The 23725-nt window shown below is 38.9% G+C and overlaps 1 protein-coding gene across 2 annotated transcripts in view; it reads right to left on the reverse strand.

Annotated features, from left to right (window-relative positions):
* MORC1 (MORC family CW-type zinc finger 1) overlaps positions 1–23725 on the reverse strand; it is a 188230-nt gene that overhangs the window by 39295 nt on the left and 125210 nt on the right. Inside the window, exons 18-21 of one of the 2 annotated variants that reach the window (XM_010386597.2) lie at positions 22481–22543; positions 20524–20769; positions 20278–20349; positions 16214–16318 (exon numbers count right to left, since the gene is read on the reverse strand). In XM_010386597.2, the coding sequence (XP_010384899.1) occupies positions 16214–16318; positions 20278–20349; positions 20524–20769; positions 22481–22543 (486 nt within the window). The remainder of the gene's footprint in view (positions 1–16213; positions 16319–20277; positions 20350–20523; positions 20770–22480; positions 22544–23725) is intronic. The other variant, XM_010386598.1, reaches the window with a different exon arrangement.

The raw sequence follows: 23725 nt of genomic DNA on the forward strand, positions 1-23725 counted from the left end.
TTGTTCTAAGTATGAGCATCAGCCATGGAAGTCTTCTGAGTAAGAGAATGACGTAATATGACATATTCTGGATGACATACTTCGATTTTTAGACTGTGGAGGCCAAGAGAAACAGTAAGATGATTTACAGGGGTACTGTTGTAGTCCAGGTAAGATATGTCAGTGTGTTGGCCAAGGTGGCAGCTATGGAGGTGGTAGAATACATTCTATGTTTAAAGGTTGATTCAGCAAGATTGGCTGATGGGTTGAGCACAGGATGAGAAAGAAAGAGAGAAATTCAGGATGATTCCCAGGTTTTGGCCAGAGTAGCAGTGAACGGTGGTATCATTTATTGAGTTAAGGAAGTATGAAGATGTCTCTTGGAATTCTTTCCTCTCTTGATTTTTATAGCCTTCTATGTCTCAACTCTCTCTGGGTAGTTTATCCTTTTTCTGTCTACTCTCAAATTCTCAAGGAACCTATTAAAATTTTTGGAGTTAAGCTGTCACACTTAATGCAAACAATGGCTTCATCGGCATCATCAAGCCTAACTTTTCACCTTTGCTCCAGTTATTTCCAACTGATCTCATGACACACATGAATGTCTTGCTGAAACTTCAAATCCTCAGTCCTATCTTTGACCACCTGGTCAAATTCCCCTGCCAATGCTCTTCATTTTATTCACAGCACCGTTTTTGTTCCAGATTGCCATCTCAGAACTGCTTTCATTATTTCCTTTTCCATACTTCTTACCAAGCTGTACTAACTTTCTTTTAAAATTTCTTAAGTTTTTCTTGTCTTTCTATACTACAATTTTCAGGCAGCATCATCCCACTTGTTTTTGTTGGTCTTTACTTTCTCCTTTTTACAGCCCAAGCCATTATCCCAATCTGATTAATTTTTTAAACAAAATATCCATGATTAGATGTTCCTTCTCAAAACCATCCCCATGTCCTGCATGCTTACTATCTCAAGCACAAACTCTTTGTCTTTCAAAGCTCTTTTCAATGTGATTCTAAGTTATCCAGACACAATTTTAGTATTTCTTAACAAATATTTCTTGTTATAATCAAAATGTTCTCTTCAGAGTTCCCTAAAATTACCATATACACTGTTGCTTCTACATCTCTGCCATGTAAATGTTCTACCTGGAATGGCTTCTCTCTTCTCTTCTTTCTTGAAAGTTTTATCCATAACTTTTAAAGACAAGTATACATCCTACTCTTTCCAAAACATCTTTTTTGTTATTACTCTAGCACATATTCTTCCTACCTCTGAATAACTATTAACAGTAAGTTGCATATAGTTTACTTTTACTACAGTTATCAACAGTCAAGGCCGGGCGCGGTGGCTCAAGCCTGTAATCCCAGCACTTTGGGAGGCCGAGACGGGCGGATCACGAGGTCAGGAGATCGAGACCATCCTGGCTAAGACGGTGAAACCCCGTCTCTACTAAAAACTACAAAAAACTAGCCAGGCGAGGTGGCGGCGCCTATAGTCCCAGCTACTCGGGAGGCTGAGGCAGGAGAATGGCATGAACCCGGGAGGCGGAGCTTGCAGTGAGCTGAGATCCGGCCACAGCACTCCAGCCTGGGTGACAGAGCGAGACTCCGTCTCAAAAAAAAAAAAAAAAAAAAAAAAAACAGTCAAGCATTTTACCTATGTGACCCAGATAAGACTGGGACCCCACAGCAGCCTTGGATTCTTACCTTGATCCTTCTAAGCAAAACTCAAAACGTGGCTCCATCTCCCAAAAACAAATCCAACTCTATACAGCTTTGATAAATTTACAGATTTTACTAAAGAGTATATTGGAAAATGGAGGAAATGATTACATGTAGCAAAAAATTGTATCAACTTAAAATTATAATTAAATATCTATTTTTTAACTTCTTCATCTGCTAACTGCCTTATCTCCCTCTGCACACCTGCAGCTTCTCCAGTTCTGCAGCTCCCGGTTTTTTCACTTTGGGCAGTGCCCCTCCTCCCTTCTATCATTCCACACAAGTTCACTCTTCAGCTTTCTCTTTTATTCCACCAAGAAATTTTGCTTTGTAAATTTTCATTCTCCTAGCTCACCCAATAAAGGCTGAATTTGTATTCTTTAGAATTACAGAAGGTGGCTTTAAAAAATACTTTTTATAATGCAAAGGATTATTTTCATTCTATCATGAATATAATTCTCATAACAACCTTGAGAATAGATGGCATTATTACTCTCATTTTACATACAAGAAAATAGAATATCAAAATTTGACACAACTGACAAACCTCATGGAGGTCTGAGTTTGAGCCTGGGTCAGCCTGTCAGAGTGTAGAGCCTGTATCCTTTCCATAACATACTACTACCTCATGGTATTGTAAAACTGTCTTCCATTTTTTTTGTTCCTTCAGCACAACAATCAGATACTTGACTTTTTTGGTGTTGACTTTTTTGGTGTCCCTCAAAAATCTCTAACACAAGTATTGTTCAATAAATTTGCAGTTAATTGGCTCGTGGTTGGTGGTAGTTCAGACTCCACCACTTGAATATTTCAATTCCTTATAAGTCATCCACAAGATTTTTCTTTAGGTCAGGGACTATAACACACATTGTTTTTGTGTCTCTCTGTACATTTGCTGGAGAACTGATGAAAAATCCTGTGGAAAATGAGTACAGATGATCTTTCCTTCAAAGCCCTTAGGGCAGCTCTGGTTTGCATCTTGTAAGAGGGCTTCCCGTGAAAGGTCCAGTATTATTAGCAATGATCACAGCATTATACAGATTATAAACAGGTAATGGTAGCATCATCAACCAGGAATGGTGGCATCATTAAAGCTGATGAGAAATCACCTGCTTTTGAAATTAAGGCAACTTCAGTAATCTGAAACTATGTTATTGTACTACCAGCACAGTTTTCTATTTTAAAAAGGCATTCTGTTTTGAGTCAGAAAAATGAGGTGTATCTAGGGTGAATGCAGTTGATTTAGGGACTAATTTTATAAGTTTTTTGTTTTTCTTTTTTATCTGCTTTTGAGTTACTTTGTCACCTTTTCAGTCTCATTGTTATGATTCACTATCATGTAGTACTGATGCCAAACACAGTACTTATAGTTGTTTTTCATTTGTTTTGGCCACCATAAAACATAAACCTAGACACGGTAGCAACTCATCGGTTCTAGATGTTCTTCAGTTTTTATAACATACCATGAAGGCTCTGTTAATGATCTTAGGGATTCAGAGTGCACTGATGCTTTTTCTAAGCTGGAATCTGCCTCTTTTGAAGCTTCCCCAAAGAGCTGACCAGGTACCACTAGTAAATGACTTAGCTCAGTTCTGAGACAGGAAGATGGTTCTATCCACTCATTGCTATATATCTTTCTTGAGCCTCAGAAAGTTCTAGGCTCCAGAGGATACTGTTTCATAATAAATACGAGGTTTCATTGCCAAACTCTTGAAATACTTTTGTCAGTGGTGTTCTGACCATCAAGTGTTTAAAAATGTCTATAGATTGGGAAAATGAAACAGATCCCTCTGTGAGTCTGCTCTTGAGGCCAACTGCAAGCCAAAAGAAGACCTAAATGACCACAGAGACAAAAGGGTCAGTCAGTCCAATAAAAAAAATTGTATGGTTCCTGGTTATTAAATAGAGGGTCTATTCTAACCTTACTATAACCACACCATACATTTTCATGTCTTAGCAAATCTGGGTTTGCCTCTGACATTCAGAATAGTAACTGAAAGATTATGATTATAAAATATGAACAATAAACACCAATATTTATGAGAAAGGTATATATGTTGCTTCATGTTAGAATTAGAAAATTTCTACAATGTTGGTTTGGAGTGTGTGTTCCTCCAAGATGAAAAAAAGCATGTACATGTGTTTTTTTTAATAAAGTCAGTACTTTTATCGCTCTGTCTTGAGCCTCAGCACATTATTGCTATTCAACTTCTCTAACTGCTGGCATCGGTAATTTTATTCCCCCAGTGTTCCTCAGTTTTGCAGCAGGCTTCAAATTGACCACTTGCTTTCCTGACCATCTGCTGTGGTCTGGCAACCGATTCTTCCCAGTCATCTTTCAGAATAGATCCCCTAGGATGTTCAGTCTGTGTGGTTACCTCTTACCTCTCACCTGGTGATGTAATTTGGATGAGCTGTTTACTTCTTTGATAGGATGTAAGATAATCTAATTCTATCGTTTCATTTGTATTTTTATAGTTTTTATGAAGCATTGTGTAGTAATAGCTGATAAGATTGCATCACTTTTGAGGGGCATGCAAAATACCAGATCCATTCCCAGATCCAGAGTGGTATGGAGTTTGCCTGGAGTAAAGTTGAACTGCCAGTTTATCACATAGCAGTGCACAGGAGTTTGTAACTATATCTAAACAAACCCTTAATCACAGCAGTACCACAGGACACTGTTCTTCTATTAACAGCAGAACTATAGCAATACCTACTCAGACACTGATTCTCCTGACAAAGGCTAGCATACCTATAAAAGGTGTGATAAAAAAAATTTCCACTTCCTTCCCATCTGGGATTAACTGGGACAAATTTGAACTTTACAAATGGGTTTGGAAATGCCTGAGACAGAACACAGTTCAGAATACTCACTATTCATCAAAAAATAGGGCAGGACATGTGTTTTGAGCATGGTAGAGAGAAAATAATAAGATTTTCTGGAGGCCAAAGGTAAAGCAACAACAGCTCATGGAAGGGGTTGGTGGTAAAGTTATGACCACAACCATATTGCTAGAGTATAATCTTGGACAAGAAAAATACTTTCTTTTTTTAGAAGCTAGGAACTAGTGGAGACCCCAAGAAGATGGGCCTCATGACTACGATTGGACTCTAGCTTGACTAGAAGGACAAAAGCTGGGTCTCAGAAGAAAAGAACTATTAACACATTGTTTAGGTCAGATTTAGGGTGAATATGGAGAGAAATGGGCTTAAGAGAGGTTAACCTGGGCAAGGCATGGATGATGGATTGGTCTTTTAAAACTGATTCAAGATACTTGGCTGGAGAGTCCCATCTAAAAAACTTTGGAAACACAAGCCAAAATGCTGAATGTTAGCCAGTGCAATATACAGGTGGACCTTGAAACTCTCATGCCTGAGTAAAGTGTATTTAGGTACTTCAACTGACCCAAGTGGAATGGGCTGATTGAATGGATGTAGGGGACAGTTACGAAGGTGGGAGGTAAAGGGAGATGTCACATGAAGAGTGATTACACAAGGAGGAGCAAAGTCTAACAGCTGGGGATCAAGGTGCCCACCTCCTGGCAGTGTAACCTTTAGCGAGTTTAATTTTCCCCATCTGTAAAATAGGGGTGAAAAGAATACTTGCCTCTCAGGTTATGAAGAGGTGACATGAGATGATGGAAGAACAGTACCTGAATTTCATCATGGCCACACAGAAAGAGAAAAGACTGACACTACTAGAATACACATGCCTGTGCACATGTGCTCGCGTGCGCACACACACACGCATTTCTGGACAATTCAGCTTTACAGGGTCAGAGATAACAAATATGGACCACCCTAGCTACCCTAAAATGGTGGAGAGGGCTGTAGCTGTCCTAACAAGATTACGAAAAATAAGAAGTTTGCTGAAACACAGAGTCCCATACCAAATATCTCCGAAGGAACAACTGAGAGGCTATCTAGAGCATTTGGAAGAGGATTAAGATTTTTTAAAGAAAAACTCCTCATTATTTTCCTGGCAGTTTTTTTTAATCTCCAGAAAATGCCCAGAGCTTTAACCAAATCCCAGTTGGAAACTTCTACAGCTCCAAATGATGTGCAAGGTCTTGCCAAGAACACGCTCATTGCATGGACTTTGAAAATGAATGGCCCACACTGGCTAAACGGCCAAGCATAAATATCAAAAAGAAAAAATGCGGCCGGGCGTGGTGGCTGGCACCTGTAATCCCAGCACTCTGGGAGGCCGAGGCAGACGGATCATGATGTCAGGAGATCGAGACCATTCTGAAGGGGCTAACACAGTGAAACCCCGCCTCGACTAAAAATACAGAAATTAGCTGGGCGTGGTTGTGGGTGCCTGTAGTCCCAGTTACTTGGAAGGCTAAGGCAGGAGAATGGCATGAACCTGGGAGGCGGAGCTTGCAGTGAGCTGAGATTGCGCCACTGCACTCCAGCCTGGGTGACAGGGCGAGACTCTGTCTCAAAAAAAAAAAAAAAGAAAAGAAAAGAAAAAGAAAAAATGTTGTCGAAGCAATACCAACAAAGAATATGAGCAGAAGTAACTAGAGATGTGACAAATGAAGCTCCATACCACATGAATGCTTTGAAGCATGTTAAATGGGAGACATGGTGCAGAACAAAGTGCCAGACATTAGAAATGATCAGAAAATAAGGATTGTCCCCACTGGGAAAAGAGGAAACAAGAAAAACGTGGTTTTTAAAAATTGCTTCAATAAGGCTGGGCAGGGGGCTCATGCCTGTAATCCCACCACTTTGGGAGGCCAAGGTAGGTGGATTACTTGAGGCCAGGAGTTCGGGCCAGCCTGGCCAAGATGGCAAAACCCCGTCTCTTTTAAAAATACAAACACTAGGGGCGGAGCAAGATGGCCGAATAGGAAGAGCTCCAGTCTCCAACTCTCAGCGCGAGCAACACAGAAGACCGATGATTTCTGCATTTTCAACTGAGGTACTGGGGTCATCTCACTAGGGAGTGCTGGACAATCGGTGCTGGTCAGTTGCTGCAGCCCGACCAGCGAGAGCTGAAGCAGGGTGAGGCATCGCCTCACCTGGGAAGCGCAAGGGGGAAGGGAATCCCTTTTCCTAGCCAGGGGAACTGAGACACACAACACCTGGAAAATCAGGTAACTCCCACCCCAATACTGCGCTTTACCAAGGGTCTTAGCAAACAGGCACACCAGGAGATTTTATCCCACACCTGGCCGGGAGGGTCCCACGCCCACGGAGCCTCCCTCATTGCTAACACAGCAGTCTGCCATCTAACCGCAAGGCAGCAGCGAGGCTGGGGGAGGGGCACCCGCCATTGCTGAGGCTTAAGTAGGTAAACAAAGCCACTGGGAAGCTCGAACTGGGTGGAGCTCACAGCAGCTCAAGGAAACCTGCCTGTCTCTGTAGACTCCACCTCTGGGGACAGGGCACAGTTAACAACAACAACAACAAAAGCAGCTGAAACCTCTACAGATGCAAATGACTCTGTCTGACAGCTTCGAAGAGAGCAGTGGATCTCCCAACACGGAGGTTGAGATCTGAGAAGGGACAGACTGCCTGCTCAAGTGGGTCCCCGACCCCTGAGTAGCCTAACTGGGAGACATCCCCCACTAGGGGCAGTCGGACACCCCACACCTCACAGGGTGGAGTACACCCCTGAGAGGAAGCTTCCAAAGGAAGAATCAGACAGGTACACTCGCTGTTCAGCAATATTCTATCTTCTGCAACCTCTGCTGCTGATACCCAGGCAAACAGGGTCTGGAGTGGACCTCAAGCAATCTCCAACAGACCTACAGCTGAGGGTCCTGACTGTTAGAAGGAAAACTATCAAACAGGAAGGACACCTATACCAAAACCCCATCAGTACGTCACCATCAAAGACCAGAGGCAGATAAAACCACAAAGATGGGGAAAAAGCAGGGCAGAAAAGCTGGAAATTCAAAAAATAAGAGCACATCTCCCCCTGCAAAGGAGCGCAGCCCATCACCAGCAACGGATCAAAGCTGGTCAGAGAATGACTTTGACGAAATGAGAAAAGAAGGCTTCAGTCCATCAAACTTCTCAGAGCTAAAGGAGGAATTACGTACCCAGCGCAAAGAAACTAAAAATCTTGAAAAAAGAGTGGAAGAATTGACAGCTAGACTAATTAATGCAGAGAAGGTCATAAATGAAATGACAGAGATGAAAACCATGACACGAGAAATACGTGACAAATGCACACGCTTCAGTAACCGACTCGATCAACTGGAAGAAAGAGTATCAGCGATTGAGGATCAAATGAATGAAATGAAGTGAGAAGAGAAACCAAAAGAAAAAAGAAGAAAAAGAAATGAACAAAGCCTGCAAGAAGTATGGGATTATGTAAAAAGACCAAATCTACGTCTGATTGGGGTGCCTGAAAGTGAGGGGGAAAATGGAACCAAGTTGGAAAACACTCTTCAGGATATCATCCAGGAGAACTTCCCCAACCTAGTAGGGCAGGCCAACATTCAAATTCAGGAAATACAGAGAACGCCACAAAGATAATCCTCGAGAAGAGCAACTCCAAGACACATAATTGCCAGATTCACCAAAGTTGAAATGAAGGAAAAAATCTTAAGGGCAGCCAGAGAGAAAGGTCGGGTTACCCACAAAGGGAAGCCCATCAGACTAACAGCAGATCTCTCTACAAGCCAGAAGAGAGTGGGGGCCAATATTCAACATTCTTAAAGAAAAGAATTTTAAACCCAGAATTTCATATCCAGCCAAACTAAGTTTCATAAGTGAAGGAGAAATAAAATCCTTTACAGATAAGCAAATGCTTAGAGATTTTGTCACCACCAGGCCTGCCTTACAAGAGACCCTGAAGGAAGAAGCCCTAAACATGCCATTGCAAAAACATGCCAAAATGTAAAGACCATCGAGGCAAGGAAGAAACTGCATCAACTAACGAGCAAAATAACCAGTTAATATCATAATGGCAGGATCAAGTTCACATATAACAATATTAACCTTAAATATAAATGGACTAAATGCTCCAATTAAAAGACACAGACTGGCAAACTGGATAAAGAGTTAAGACCTATCAGTCTGCTGTATTCAGGAGACCCATCTCACATGCAGAGACATACATAGGCTCAAAATAAAGGGATGGAGGAAGATCTACCAAGCAAATGGAGAACAAAAAAAAGCAGGGGTTGCAATCCTAGTCTCTGATAAAACAGACTTTAAACCATCAAAGATCAAAAGAGACAAAGAAGGCTATTACATAATGGTAAAGGGATCAATTCAACAGGAAGAGCTAACTCTCCTAAATATATATGCACCCAATACAGGAGCACCCAGATTCATAAAGCAAGTCCTTAGAGACTTACAAAGAGACTTAGACTCCCATACAATAATAATGGGAGACTTCAATACTCCACTGTCAACATTAGACAGATCGAGACAGAAAGTTAACAAGGATATCCAGGAATTGAACTCATCTCTGCACCAAGCAGACCTAATAGACATCTATAGAACTCTCCATCCCAAATCAACAGAATATACATTCGTCTCAGCACCACATCGCACTTATTCCAAAATTGACCACATAATTGGAAGTAAAGCACTCCTCAGCAAATGTAAAAGAACAGAAATTATAACAAACTATCTCTCAGACCACAGTGCAATCAAACTAGAACTCAGGACGAAGAAACTCAATCAAAACCGCTCAACTACATGGAAACCGAACAACCTGCTCCTGAATGACTACTGGGTACATAACGAAATGAAGGCAGAAATAAAGATGTTCTTTGAAACCAATGAGAACAAAGATACAACATACCAGAATCTCTGGGACACATTTAAAGCAGTGTGTAGAGGGAAATTTATAGCACTAAATGCCCACAAGAGAAAGCAGGAAAGATCTAAAATTGATACTCTAACATCACAATTAAAAGAACTAGAGAGGCAAGAGCAAACACATTCAAAAGCTAGCAGAAGGCAAGAAATAACTAAGATCAGAGCAGAACTGAAGGAGATAGAGACACAAAAAACCCTCCAAAAAAATCAATGAATCCAGGAGTTGGTTTTTTGAAGAGATCAACAAAATTGACAGACCGCTAGCAAGACTAATAGAGAAGAAAAGAGAGAGGAATCAAATAGACGCAATAAAAAATGATAAAGGGGATATCACCACCGACCCCACAGAAATACAAACTACCATCAGAGAATACTATAAACACCTCTATGCAAATCAACTAGAAAATCTAGAAGAAATGGATAATTTCCTGGACACTTACACTCTCCAAGACTAAACCAGGAAGAAGTTGAATCCCTGAATAGACCAATAGCAGGCTCTGAAATTGAGGCAATAATTAATAGCCTACCAACCAAAAAAAGTCCAGGACCAGATGGATTCACCGCTGAATTCTACCAGAGGTACAAGGAGGAGCTGGTACCATTCCTTCTGAAACTATTCCAATCAATAGAAAAAGAGGGAATCCTCCCTAACTCATTTTATGAGGCCAACATCATCCTGATACCAAAGTCTGGCAGAGACACCACAAAAAAAGAAAACTTTAGACCAATATCCCTGCCCTGATGAACATCGATGCAAAAATCCTCAATAAAATACTGGCAAACCGGATTCAGCAGCACATCAAAAAGCTTATCCACCATGATCAAGTGGGCTTCATCCCTGGGATGCAAGGCTGGTTCAACATTCGCAAATCGATAAATGTAATCCAGCATATAAACAGAACCAAAGACAAGAACCACATGATTATCTCAACAGATGCAGAAAAGGCTTTTGACAAAATTCAACAGCCCTTCATGCTAAAAACGCTCAATAAATTCGGTATTGATGGAACGTACCTCAAAATAATAAGAGCTATTTATGACAAACCCACAGCTAATATCATACTGAATGGGCAAAAACTGGAAAAATTCCCTTTGAAAACTGGCACAAGACAGGGATGCCCTCTTTCAACACTCCTATTCAACATAGTGTTGGAAGTTCTGGCTAGGGCAATCAGGCAAGAGAAAGAAAAAAAGGGTATTCAGTTAGGAAAAGAAGAAGTCAAATTGTCCCTGTTTGCAGATGACATGATTGTATATTTAGAAAACCCCATTGTCTCAGCCCAAAATCTCCTTAAGCTGATAAGCAACTTCAGCAAAGTCTCAGGATACAAAATTAATGTGCAAAAATCACAAGCATTCTTATACACCAGTAACAGACAAACAGAGAGCCAAATCATGAATGAACTTCCATTCACAATTGCTTCAAAGAGAATAAAATACCTAGGAATCCAGCTTACAAGGGATGTAAAGGACCTCTTCAAGGAGAACTACAAACCACTGCTCAGTGAAATAAAAGAGGACACTAACAAATGGAAGAACATACCATGCTCATGGATAGGAAGAATCAGTATCGTGAAAATGGCCACACTGCCCAAGATTATTTATAGATTCAATGCCATCCCCATCAAGCTACCAATGACTTTCTTCACAGAATTGGAAAAAACTGCTTTAAATTTCATATGGAACCAAAAAAGAGCCTGCATTGCCAAGACAATCCTAAGTCAAAAGGACAAAGCTGGAGGCGTCACGCGACCTGACTTCAAACTATACTACAAGGCTACAGTAACCAAAACAGCATGGTACTGGTACCAAAACAGAGATATAGACCAATGGAACAGAACAGAGTCCTCAGAAATAATACCACACATCTACAGCCATCTGATCTTTGACAAACCTGAGAGAAACAAGAAATGGGGAAAGGATTCCCTATTTAATAAATGGTGCTGGGAAAATTGGCTAGCCGTAAGTAGAAAGTTGAAACTGGATCCTTTCGTTACTCCTTATACGAAGATTAATTCAAGATGGATTAGAGACTTAAATGTTAGACCTAATACCATAAAAACCCTAGAAGAAAACCTAGGTAGTACCATTCAGGACATAGGCATGGGCAAGGACTTCATGTCTAAAACACCAAAAGCAATGGCAGCAAAAACCAAAATTGACAAATGGGATCTAATTAAACTAAAGAGCTTCTGCACAGCAAAAGAAACTACCATCAGAGTGAACAGGCAACCTACAGAATGGGAGAAAATTTTTGCAATCTACTCATCTGACAAAGGGCTAATATCCAGAATCTACAAAGAACTCAAACAAATATACAGGAAAAAAACAAACAACCCCATCAAAAAGTGGGCAAAGGATATGAACAGACATTTCTCAAAAGAAGACATTCATACAGCCAACAGACACATGAAAAAATGCTCATCATCACTGGCCATCAGAGAAATGCAAATCAAAACCACAATGAGATACCATCTCACACCACTTAGAATGGCAATCATTAAAAAGTCAGGAAACAACAGGTGCTGGAGAGGATGTGGAGAAATAGGAACATTTTTACACTGTTGGTGGGATTGTAAACTAGTTCAACCATTATGGAAAACAGTATGGCAATTCCTCAAGGATCTAGAACTAGATGTATCATATGACCCAGCCATCCCACTACTGGGTATATACCCAAAGAATTATAAATCATGCTGCTATAAAGACACATGCACACGTATGTTTATTGCGGCACTATTCACAATAGCAAAGACTTGGAATCAACCCAAATGTCCATCAGTGACAGACTGGATTAAGAAAAGAAAATGTGGCACATATACACCATGGAATACTATGCAGCCATAAAAAAGGATGAGTTTGTGTCCTTTGTAGGGACATGGATGCAGGTGGAAACCATCATTCTTAGCAAACTATCACAAGAACAGAAAACCAAACACCGCATGTTCTCACTCATAGGTGGGAACTGAACAATGAGATCACTTGGACTCGGGAAGGGGAACATCACACATCGGGGCCTATCATGGGGAGGGGGGAGGGGGGAGGGGGGAGGGATTGCATTGGGAGTTATACCTGATATAAATGATGAATTGATGGGTGCTGACGAGTTGATGGGTACAGCACACCAACATGGCACAAGTCTACATATGTAACAAACCTGCACGTTATGCACATGTACCCTAGAACTTAAATAAAAAAAAAAAATACAAACACTAGCTGGATGTGGTGGCGCACGTAATTCCAGCTACTCGGGAGGATGAGGTAACAGAATCACTTGCAATGAGTGGAGATTGTGCCACTGCACTCCAGCCTGGGTGACACAGGGAGTCTCTGTCTCAAAAAAATTTTAAAGGTAAAATAAAAAAATAAAAAATTGCTTCAATAGACCACAGGCCTTAGAATAAAAGTAATAAGAAGAGCATTCAATCAAGAATTGAGGGGCTCAGTGGTGGTAGGGAGAGAAGTTAGGAAAACAAATAAAACTTAACAGTAAGCCACAGCAGTGAGGTAATTTTGGAAAATGAACGATCAGATGGCTGAAATAATCAGCAACGGTAGGGTTAAATATGAATCTGGAAAGTAACAAATACTTCTGTCATTTCACTTGAAATTGCATAACTATAAGTACAAGAACCAGAGTGAGATGTTGCCTGAAACATGGAACATAGAAAAATAAAGTGCCGGCCAGGCGCGGTGGCTCAAGCCTGTAATCCCAGCACTTTGGGAGGCCGAGGCGGGCAGATCACAAGGTCAGGAGATCGAGACCATCCTGGCTAACACGGTGAAACCCCGTCTCTACTAAAAAATACAAAAAACTAGCCGGGCGAGGTGGCGGGCGCCTGTAGTCCCAGCTACTCGGGAGGCTGAGGCAGGAGAATGGCGTGAACCCAGGAGGCGGAGCTTGCAGTGAGCTGAGATCTGGCCAGTGCACTCCAGCTTGGGTGACAGAGCAAGACTCCGTGTCAAAAAAAAAAAAAAAAAAAAAAAAAAAAGAAAACTAAAGTGCCTTAATATGAAAAAAAAAAAATTTCAAAAGGCAGACTGATAGACATTTATTAATTTTATTAACATAGCAAAAACAAATCTGCCAGTCAGAATGGAATTATTCTCCTGAAAGCATGAAAAAGACACAGTTATAGGAGCACAGGCTGGGATAAGGCAAAGGTTCCCAGAGTCAGCGCTCTTTTAGTATTATAGTTGCATTGGTAACATCATCTCCGTCATGTCTCTTGGGGAGGTGGACACAGCAGGCTGTCTTAGCTGGACGCCTTTTAAATATTCAGGCACCCAGCTCACCAGCAACTGTCAGATTATAATTGGCCAGCCCATGCAGATGGGCATAATGGGACAGAATGCATAGCTTAAGTCAATATGTGCCTTCCAATTGAACTGAGGCTGTATTTATCTTTTAAATAACTAAACTGATATTATGCTATAATACAACAGTTTCATGAATTTGGACAACGTGAAGTCATCCCTGTGAGATGAAGTTTCTTTGGTGTGCTGAATATATCATATTTCTTAGTTTTCTTAGTTTCTTATACCTAAAATAAGACCCTGGGTCCCACATCCAGTAAATTTGCCAAAATAATAAATGCCACATTTGGGGGTCAGGGGAGGGAGTCTTTTGTGGTAGCTATTTATTCTTTCTTAAGTGACAACCTCCTGCAGCACCACTGTTAGCACTGAGTGCCTTCCTTCTTGAAATTTAATGGACACAGGGGCACACACACACTCACACATGCACACAGATACATGCTATAATTAGAAGATAACTAGGAAGGAGCACGGGGGATGGGACGATCTTTTTTTAATTTCTAGGTTTAAGAAAGTACAGACAGACAACATTGAGGAACAATTATTTCCTACTTGAATTATTGTGACTCCAGCCAAACAGAAATTAATGTGCATCTCTGGATAATACATGTTTATCCAAGTTAATTAGACACCATGAGTATGAAAACAGACATCCTGCTAGGATCACAGAGACACAAATCATACCACATAGCTACACACAGTAATATAAGAACTTGAGAACTATTACCTAAAAAGACAATATTTTAAATATAAACGCCATCTCTAATTCATGAAAAGGCACTTGCCAAAAGCTCTGTGCAAAGCTGAGAGAGGTGACAAAGTAAAGGCTACATGAAAACTCACACAGACTTTGAAGCTTCTGAAAAGCAAGTGTTGAATAGTAATATTCACAGGTACAACTATATTACATTTTGCTTTGAAGAGGTCAAGAGAGGTGGCATTATTTATAACACCAGTTGCAGTTTTGTCTTTCTTTCTAGCCTCTGATTAAATTTTGACCCTTTTCCTTTTGAAAATACTTTGGTGTTTACTTTTTTCATTTAGTTGTTCTTTATTGTTAATAGTGAGGCTATTTCTGTTCCCATTCACAAATCATGTCTATACCTTTTTAACATCCCTTCAAATGGCTTCTTCAAATGATTACAATTTATGGATGAAATGATATGATGTCTGGGAGTAATGGGGGCAGGGAGGGGATATGGATGAAACAGCAATGGCCATGAGTTGATAACCACTGGAGCCGGGAAATGGGCACATTTCCTATGGTTGCACTATGTTTAAAATTTTCCAAAATGAAACAACTTTTAAATAAAACCTTTGTTATAGTTATGTCATGTACCTTGTGACAATAATTTTCTGGTGAAGGACATTATCATAAATTAAGCTAAAGTCAGAAGAAATGATATGTCTCTCATTGGCACAAGTGCAATTTAAACCTAATCCACAATTCTATATAGCATTTTGAGGGACCTTACCCTAAAGCCATGTCCAAAGAGGCCATGTCCTTTTCTAAATACTCTCACTTATCATGTCAAAAACAGAACCATCTAGGCTACTGTAGTTGCTCTTATGCAGGTTCAAGTTTAGCTACAAGCTTCTTGGCAATCAAGGTAAAAAGGAAACTATAGTGAGTAATAAAATTTATATTCAGATAAAAGAAAATATCAAACAGATTTTTTCCCTGACATTAAATTCTCATGTGTCAATTACTTTTAGTGAGTTTTTTAACAGAAAGGACACTATATAACATAATGAACACCATGCCTTCACAGATGAAACATTTCTCATATAGTAAGTCATTGAATCATTTCTTCCTGAACACCAAGGGCTTTTTACGTTTGGTTTAGTGAAGGCAAAGCAACTCGATTCTACAGGAGCCCAGACATGTACTCCTTGATACCAACTATCAAGTTAGAAATAGGAACACATTATTTAAAGGAGAAAATGGAGAGCATGCCCATAATCCTTGAATAGACTTTTCTCTGCCTAATTTAAGTCAACTCAGAATTAAACCTTCTGGTGAGAGTCCAAATTATAAATTATAGAAAGGATCATATTCTTCAGATTTGGGAATGAGTTTTCACAATGATCTTCAAGTTATACATATAACTTTTGTAAATTTTTGTATATTTACATATATATTAAGGCTTTCTTAGCCTGATAACTAAAACAGAAAGGGGCCGTGGATTGGGGGTGGAGATGCGTAAGTTCCAAATGTATCTCTACTAGTTTTATGTAGCCTTGAGCAAGTAACTTAAACTTTTCTGAGTCTTATTTCTTCATCGAAAAACTAGGTTATCCAACTAAATGTTTCCATTACTTTGAGGCACTAACAGATCCCTCTAATCTTTGTGAATATGAAAATCTCAAGGTGTCATTTAGTGTGTAGTTTATCTCACCAGGATAATATCTGAATCACTCTTGCTGTTGTCATCTTCAATCAATACCTTACATTCCTCTACAAAGTTCAGACTCTGCTTCTTTTTCATTTCCCAAAAAGCAGCCTATAACAAGGAATTAACAAAAAAAAATACAAGGATTAGTTGCAATCAATGGTACCATTAAGCTATCTTCACTCTTCATTCTGCCTCTACATACTGTAGACTTTTGTAGGATATATAGCGAAAATTCAATTTCTGATCTTTGCATATGATAAGCACGTGGTAAGATTTACTCAGAGCATATCTGCCTTCCTAATTCCATGCTGCTTAGGTTAATATTAAAATTAATTATATTTTCTGAACCTTCTCTGTTAGTGGTAATGCCTAGTGTGTTTATTGAACAGGATGTTAGAAATTTACTACAAATAATCCTTGAGTAATCAAATGTTGTTTCAATTACAGTTTAAAACCTGATTAAATTAATTTTTCAAGTGCTTATAAAGAATTTCACAATCTCCTGATTTATCCAGGAGAAAATGGGGTTTTCTAGATTTTCTTAAATATATAATGTCTTCTGGAATGAAATTAGCTTATCTTTCTATTTGTTTGTTTGTTTGTTTGTTTGTTTGAGACAGAGTCTCGCTCTGTCACCCAGGCTGGAGTGCAGTAGTGCGATCTTGGCTCACAGCAACCTCTGCCTTCCAGTTTCAAGCGATTATCCTACCTCAGTCTCCTGAGCAGATGAGATTACAGGTGCCCACCACCATGCCTGGGAAATTAGCTTATTTTTCTAAGAACTGATATGCAATCTGTCTCCATTTCTTCATCTTCCACTTAGCGGTAAATTCATTACTTTTAATGGCAAAAACAGCAATTACTTTTGCATGAATCTATAATCTGGTTTCTACCCTTTCTACTCCAACAACAAAAATATTCCTGAGATCATCCCTCTTACCTCTAAATCATTAAGTCAACAGACAATTTTTAGGTCTTTGGCCAGCTGAGATGGCTTCTCAACAGAATTTAGCCTTCGTGACAGTCTCTCTTCAAATCACCCTTTTCCTCCATTTTGGTTTTAATGAAATAGTAAATTCCTGGTTTCTTCTCTTACTGCTCTGGCAATTCCTTCACAATCATCTGTGCACACCTGTACTCTCGTAGCTAGCCACAAAATGCTAAAATTCCGCAAGTTTCTGTCTAGTCCTTCTTTTCTTCTTACCCATTCAACCTCATTCATCCTCAGGCATGTAAATACCTCACAAGACTGTCTCCTATTTAAACCTCACCTCTGAAATCCAGACTCATGTTTATGACTTTTCACTTGGCACATCCTCTTGTAAGTCTCAAACTATGTAAGCTGAACTCATGCTGTTCTCCAGAAGCCCAGTCACCTTCTACAACGACCAATTTCAATTAATAGAATCACCATTCAACCTGGTGAAAGAGCTCAAAATTCTGTAGTCATTCTGCCGTTTTCCTCTACATGATCCTCTATATCCAATAAAGACAGACCCCAGGAAAGGGCAGTGTTACCTCCTCCATCACCATCATCCTAGCCTACACCACTGTGATCTCTCCATCAGAGCATAGTCAAGTCTCCTAACTGCTCTGTCCACATTCACTTTTGTTAACCATTATCTGTGAAACAGAAACACCATGTACTGGTTATCAGTTTCAGAGGAGGAGTCTCAAAACTTCTGCCTATAGTATATTGCTTATTGGAGTTGCCAAAGAAAACACAATGCAGTCAGGCACTACATGGAACAATGCTTTACTAACATAGAGAAGATCAAGATCAGCCTCAGAAGTGTGTATCAGTCCCCCATGCCCAGCAGGCTCCCCCATCAGCCAATGCTGGGCAATTGGCTACATGCACTCTTCTCATGCTACAGGAGAAAGATGCTGTGTTCCCTCCCTAAGGAAGATAGATATAGCAGTGGGGTTGACCAAGGTTTCATGTGACACATACATTTAAGTAGAACAAAAGAGCATACACTGGACTTGCAACAGAGAAAGATATTTCCATACAAGGCAATAAACCCAGAATAGGCCATGTGTGGTAAGAAACAGTCCCAGGCTCAAAGTCCATTCTTATGCAGCAAGGTGGAGGCCAAAATGCTATACCCCTCAGACTGTCTTTCCCAACAACTCTGCTCTCTACTAACCTTTCTTCTACACTCAGCCAAAGCAATCTTCACTAAAGAAAACTCTGGTCATGTCACTTCCCTGCTTGAAACTCTTCAATGGTTTCCCATTACTTACAGGATAAATGCAAAACCCCTTATGGGTAGCCTATAGGACCTGCCCTACTCCTTCACACCACAGTCCCTTTCCATCTCTTTTCCCTGCCATAGATTACTTGTCTTTTTAAAGTTCTTCATATTCACCATGTTTCCTCTTTTTCCATTGCTTAGAAGTGCTTTTCCTCCCCTTTTACCAATGTAATTACATTTCAATCCTAAAAGGCTAGTTACCATATTTTCTGGGAAGATGTTCCTGTCCTACCAGAATCAAAAACCCTTATTATAAACACTCATGCTACTGTGTCATAAAAACTGCCATAGTAGCAGTTGACATTTGTCTCTGTAATTATTGGGTGTCTGTCTCTATCACTAGAATGTAAGTTTGGTGGTGGCAGAAACCATATGTGGTTTTATTCCCAAATCTCCTGTGACTGGCATACTGAATGGCACATAGTAAAATTATATATATACAGACACATCAAAGTATATACTGGTATAAGTATATATATCTACATGAAGTGTGTATATATTGCTTCATATAGCTTTACATACTATATGTTTATGCACACACACATGCACGTGCATACTGAGTCCCTGTATGTAATGTCTAAAATGTTTTTTTCTAACACTTGGACACACTCTCAACTTCTCAATGGACTGTATGTTTTTAGAGCATGTAACATATCTATACAATAAACTGACAAATCCTAAATCTTGAAATTGTACAGCTAATCAGTCTTTCTGGAATTCTGAGTTAAAAGAGATATGATTATAAAGTGATAACATGCAGGAGTTTGAACACAGCAAGGGTTGAATATCTGCTGAATATATAAAACGTTACATTCAAGTACAATACATAATTCAAATCAACAAAAAACTTGAAATTCTGTAGGTTGTAAACAGATTCAGCTTGGCTCATATAGTCTCAAGAAAAGATTTGGGCAAAAATTTCAAAATTATAGGAAAATGGACTTGAAATACTTTAAGAGGATGAGCTACCCAAAAAATGGTATTACGGAAAGGCTGCCTTAGGAAGTAAGGATTTTTACCAAAGATTTTCAGAGAGTCTGTATACCATTTGCCAAAGATATTATAAGGAATGTGTGAGAGATTTCTATAATGTAACTACTATTCAAAATAATTCTTTTGGAAAGGATCATGCATAAAATATCTTGCCTTCCACCATGACTAATACAATGTCTTACACTGGGTAGAACTCAGCAGATATTTGCTAATTAAGTAAGTTTATGGCTTTCAGAGCCTATAGCAGTTCATTTGAATATTTCCCATGGTGAACAATATCTACTCTTTAAGGTTGAATTTAATTTGTGGAAATAGTAAAAGGGCATTAGAAGTCAAATGTGATGGACAAGGTAGATAAACCAGGCAGTAAATTTTGGCTTAAAAAGATATAAAATGAAAGTTATTGAGATGATGTCTATAATCATTCAGCACTGAACCTAGCACAGGGTAAATGCCCATTTAATTGTAGGCATTAATATTGTTATAAACTGAATCTGAGGGCAAATCCTCAAAAAAAAAAAAAAAGAACTAAATAATGGCAACTCTGTAAGAATAAATGTGTTGTGATTCTTTTCAAAGAAATAAACTCATCTGTACACATGAAAATTCTAGAGTGGTGCATTTGTTAACATGACTCTCAACACTTAGTAATACATTATATCCTTGTTTTTTCAGAACCTTGATTACAGGGTAACAATATGTATGATTTAGCTAAGTATTTTTCCTATAAAGCATTGAATGCAAAACTTAAAGATTAAAGGTTTATCCTATATGAATATTTCTCCCTTAAATACAAATTTAAAAGCCTTTTCCCACCTGGGCATTCTTCAGGGGCTCTTCAGTTGGTTGAGCTCTCCAGACACTGGTAATATTAGCAATCTGACTTTCCTTTCAAAACAGAGAATACAGAAAAAAAAATTAGAAATTGGGACCTTGTCCAGGGATTGCAATGTATATTTTATAATTAGAGTGTCTTAAAATGTGAAGATGAAGCAAAACCTTGACCGAATGCTATTTCCAGAATAAGTGAATTGTTTTGTGAACAAGAAACAATGATAATACCTGGGATCTCTCAGCTAGTTTGACATTTTCTGGCAGAGCTACTGGAAGTCTCTGCTGTTGAGAGTTCATTTTCTCCTCCATAGACTTTTTCATAATTTTCGTTTCTGAAATATACTCTACATCAGAGTCTGTCTCTTCTGTGTTTCTTTTCTGTCCTCTATGGCTCACTGAAAGCTCAAAGGATGAAAGAGATTCATGCTTCAAGTCATCGCCCAAAAGCCTGATTTTCTGGGTTTTGGTATTTTCCTTAAATAACAAAGAACATGTTTTTATTTTTTGGTAGATAGTTTATTTATAATTAATCACCACTTCTCTCATAACCTCATTATAATAGGTATTTCTTATTACTAATAAAAAGTTTAAAAATCAAAAGTTTAGAAACTTTAGCAAATGTGTAATGCCACAATGGCTTATTAAGAATTTGATTCCTAAATAGCTGCAAAGTTGTGCTGGGTCAAGAAATCTGATTTTGAGGATAAAAAAGCCCAGCAATTGAGAACACACCGTGTATTCTGACTTCATTCCAATAGAGGTTCACTTGCCTTTGGCTCCCTGCTGCAAACAAGGCTGGTCCTCATCCCTATCCACATTCACATCCTGCTTCCTGCCCCTTGCTAGCTGCTACTGCAGTCAATGAAGGATATATTTGCTAAGAGATCTAGAATACATGTGCCTGCTCGTTAGAGCCTATTCTCTTTTGTAAGAAACCAAAAATAACTATTAGAAGGAGAGGAGTTGAGGGCAGAGGACCGAGTGACATTCTAGTTATTCTAAGCATATCATTATCCTCCATAGCCTTAGTGTCCACTAGTCAAGTAACCCTCTCAGCAACAGTGCTGAGGGCTCAGTGAAACTCTTTAGCTCCCATTTTCCTTCACATAAACCACCACCATTTTGTAAAGTTATGATACAGTTGAGTATACTAGTTTGTTCATAGCTAAGTCAAATCTCAAGGCACGAGACAATGTTATTATTACAGAGGACTTACAATGACATGTTACAATCTATTTCCTATGGCAAGTTACTTGCAGGTGATTTTTACAGCTCTCCACTCCAGAAGAATCCCTTTCTTCATCTTGCTGTCAGACTCTGGTGATGATTTATTATAAAACGGGTAGGTTCTAACTCTGGTTTTGTAATTCAGATATGTGGTGATCTTAGATAAATTACTATAAAAGGAGGGAGCTGGATTATAAGACTATACTAGCTCCAACTCATTACTGGGTTCATTGGTCTCTGATTCCTTGATATAGTAGCAGAAGGTGCAAATTAAAAACACACACACATAAACTAAAAAGACAGGATGGAAACAACTGTTCCAATATTTAAAGTGAATAGTAAAGAAATGCCAAAGATACAAAATACATTATGTATATCAGAAATCTATTTATTTAAAGGTTGTCTGAGTTTATAAATCCCATCGTCTGCCTGTTAAGAAATGTGAATAATTAAAATTATAAAGAGTTCCACATTTTTGTGTGTGACTGATATAACTGAGAAGCTCTAACTAAAGGCTCAAAAATGTTCCTCTCTAAATTTTAAATTCTACGTAAGAACAGACATCTGAGGAATATAATGTAATATGACATTTAGCAAACACAAGAAATGATACAGGAACTATATATACAACATATTTCTAGGGAAATACACATCTGTAGACAAAAAGTATGTATGTATATATCCCAAGAAAGTATTGGAAAGAAATACATCATTTTAAAAGGTTACTATGTACAGGAAGGAAGATAATGGGTGATTTAAATTTTGTTTATGTTTTATTTTCTAACTTATCCCTAATAAACATGTATCACTCTAACAAGAATAAAATGGCAGTTAAAATCTATTAGTGCTTCACTGTGTGAACCTCATAAAACATGAAGACTGTTGGCCCTCGATAAGGCTTATCCTTCACATGGTTAAAACATGACATAAATTGCTTAATCCTACATTAATTACTCACCTTATTTGCTGAAGTTAAGCAGGTGGAAGTGACAGTGATTTCATCCACTGGTATAAATTGAGGCTTTACGGGAAAACAAACCATTAAGGCAAATGTAAGTAAAAATAACCTTCAGTTGGCATAGGGTAATACTTCAGCATTCTCCATTTCTTAAAGAAAGGTCAAGAGAGCAAACCCTCATGAATAATTGTTCCAGGAGTGCATTTAAGTTTAGATATACTGCAATAATGTTCTGATTAGTAGTGACAAGACAGTGCAAGAAAATCCAATGGTTTGTTGAAGGATTACGGATCAAATGTCTTTGAACAAGGCACTGCTCTGTTGAACTGAGTCTTGTGTCCAGCCTCCACCGTCCTTGTCTCTTTTCTCTCAAGACTCTCTGTTCCCCACCTACAGGGTCCCGGGTCTGGAAGGAATCCTGACCTTAGGCAGCAGCACTGTCTAATTCAGAGCTCTGGGCATCAGCTTCAATGGACTCTTGAGTCCATAATGCAGTCAGTGCCCAATCACATTTACTATTCCTCAGGCTTATTTTCATGTTTCCATACTTTGGCCTGAAATGACTTTTCCAAACTTGTCCATTTGTCAAATTCCACTCATCCTTCAAGTCTCAGTTCAGATAACTATCCTGAAGGTCTCCTCCAATTCCCCAAGGGATAATTAATTGCTTTATCTTCTACGCCCTCATGACATTGTTTCTCTCTACATGTTTACAGAGGTAATGTAGTCACATGTGACAACACATTTTTAGAAGTATATTAAAATGAAGCCTCTTTACTACTTCAATCTCCACTTGTCTAATTCATATTCCATTAACATGTGACCACTGTTACCACCATCTTGTTTAATGTTTCTGGAGATTTGTTTATATTTCATATATATAAGCATATATGTGTGTGTGTGTGTGCGTGTGTGTGTGTATATATATTTTTCTCGCTTTTTGTGGCAGGGAAAGATGGTAGTATATTATACACACGGTCTGTATCATGCCTTTTTATTTAACGATATCTCCTAGAGGTCTTTCTCTTTAGTATATAAAGAGCTTCTTATTCTCTTTTACAGCTGTATTGTTGTATTCCAGTGTATTGTTGCAAAAAAAATGTATTTAACCAGGTCTGTTGATTGACATTTGGATCTTCTCAATCTTTTACTATACAAACAATTTTGCAGTGACCAACCTAGTAAATAGGTAATTTCACATTTGGGTGAATATGTCCATATAATGAATTTCCAAAAGTGAAATTT

Source organism: Rhinopithecus roxellana, chromosome 1 (assembly GCF_007565055.1).
Source record: "Rhinopithecus roxellana isolate Shanxi Qingling chromosome 1, ASM756505v1, whole genome shotgun sequence".
Classification (NCBI taxonomy): Eukaryota; Metazoa; Chordata; class Mammalia; order Primates; family Cercopithecidae; genus Rhinopithecus; species Rhinopithecus roxellana.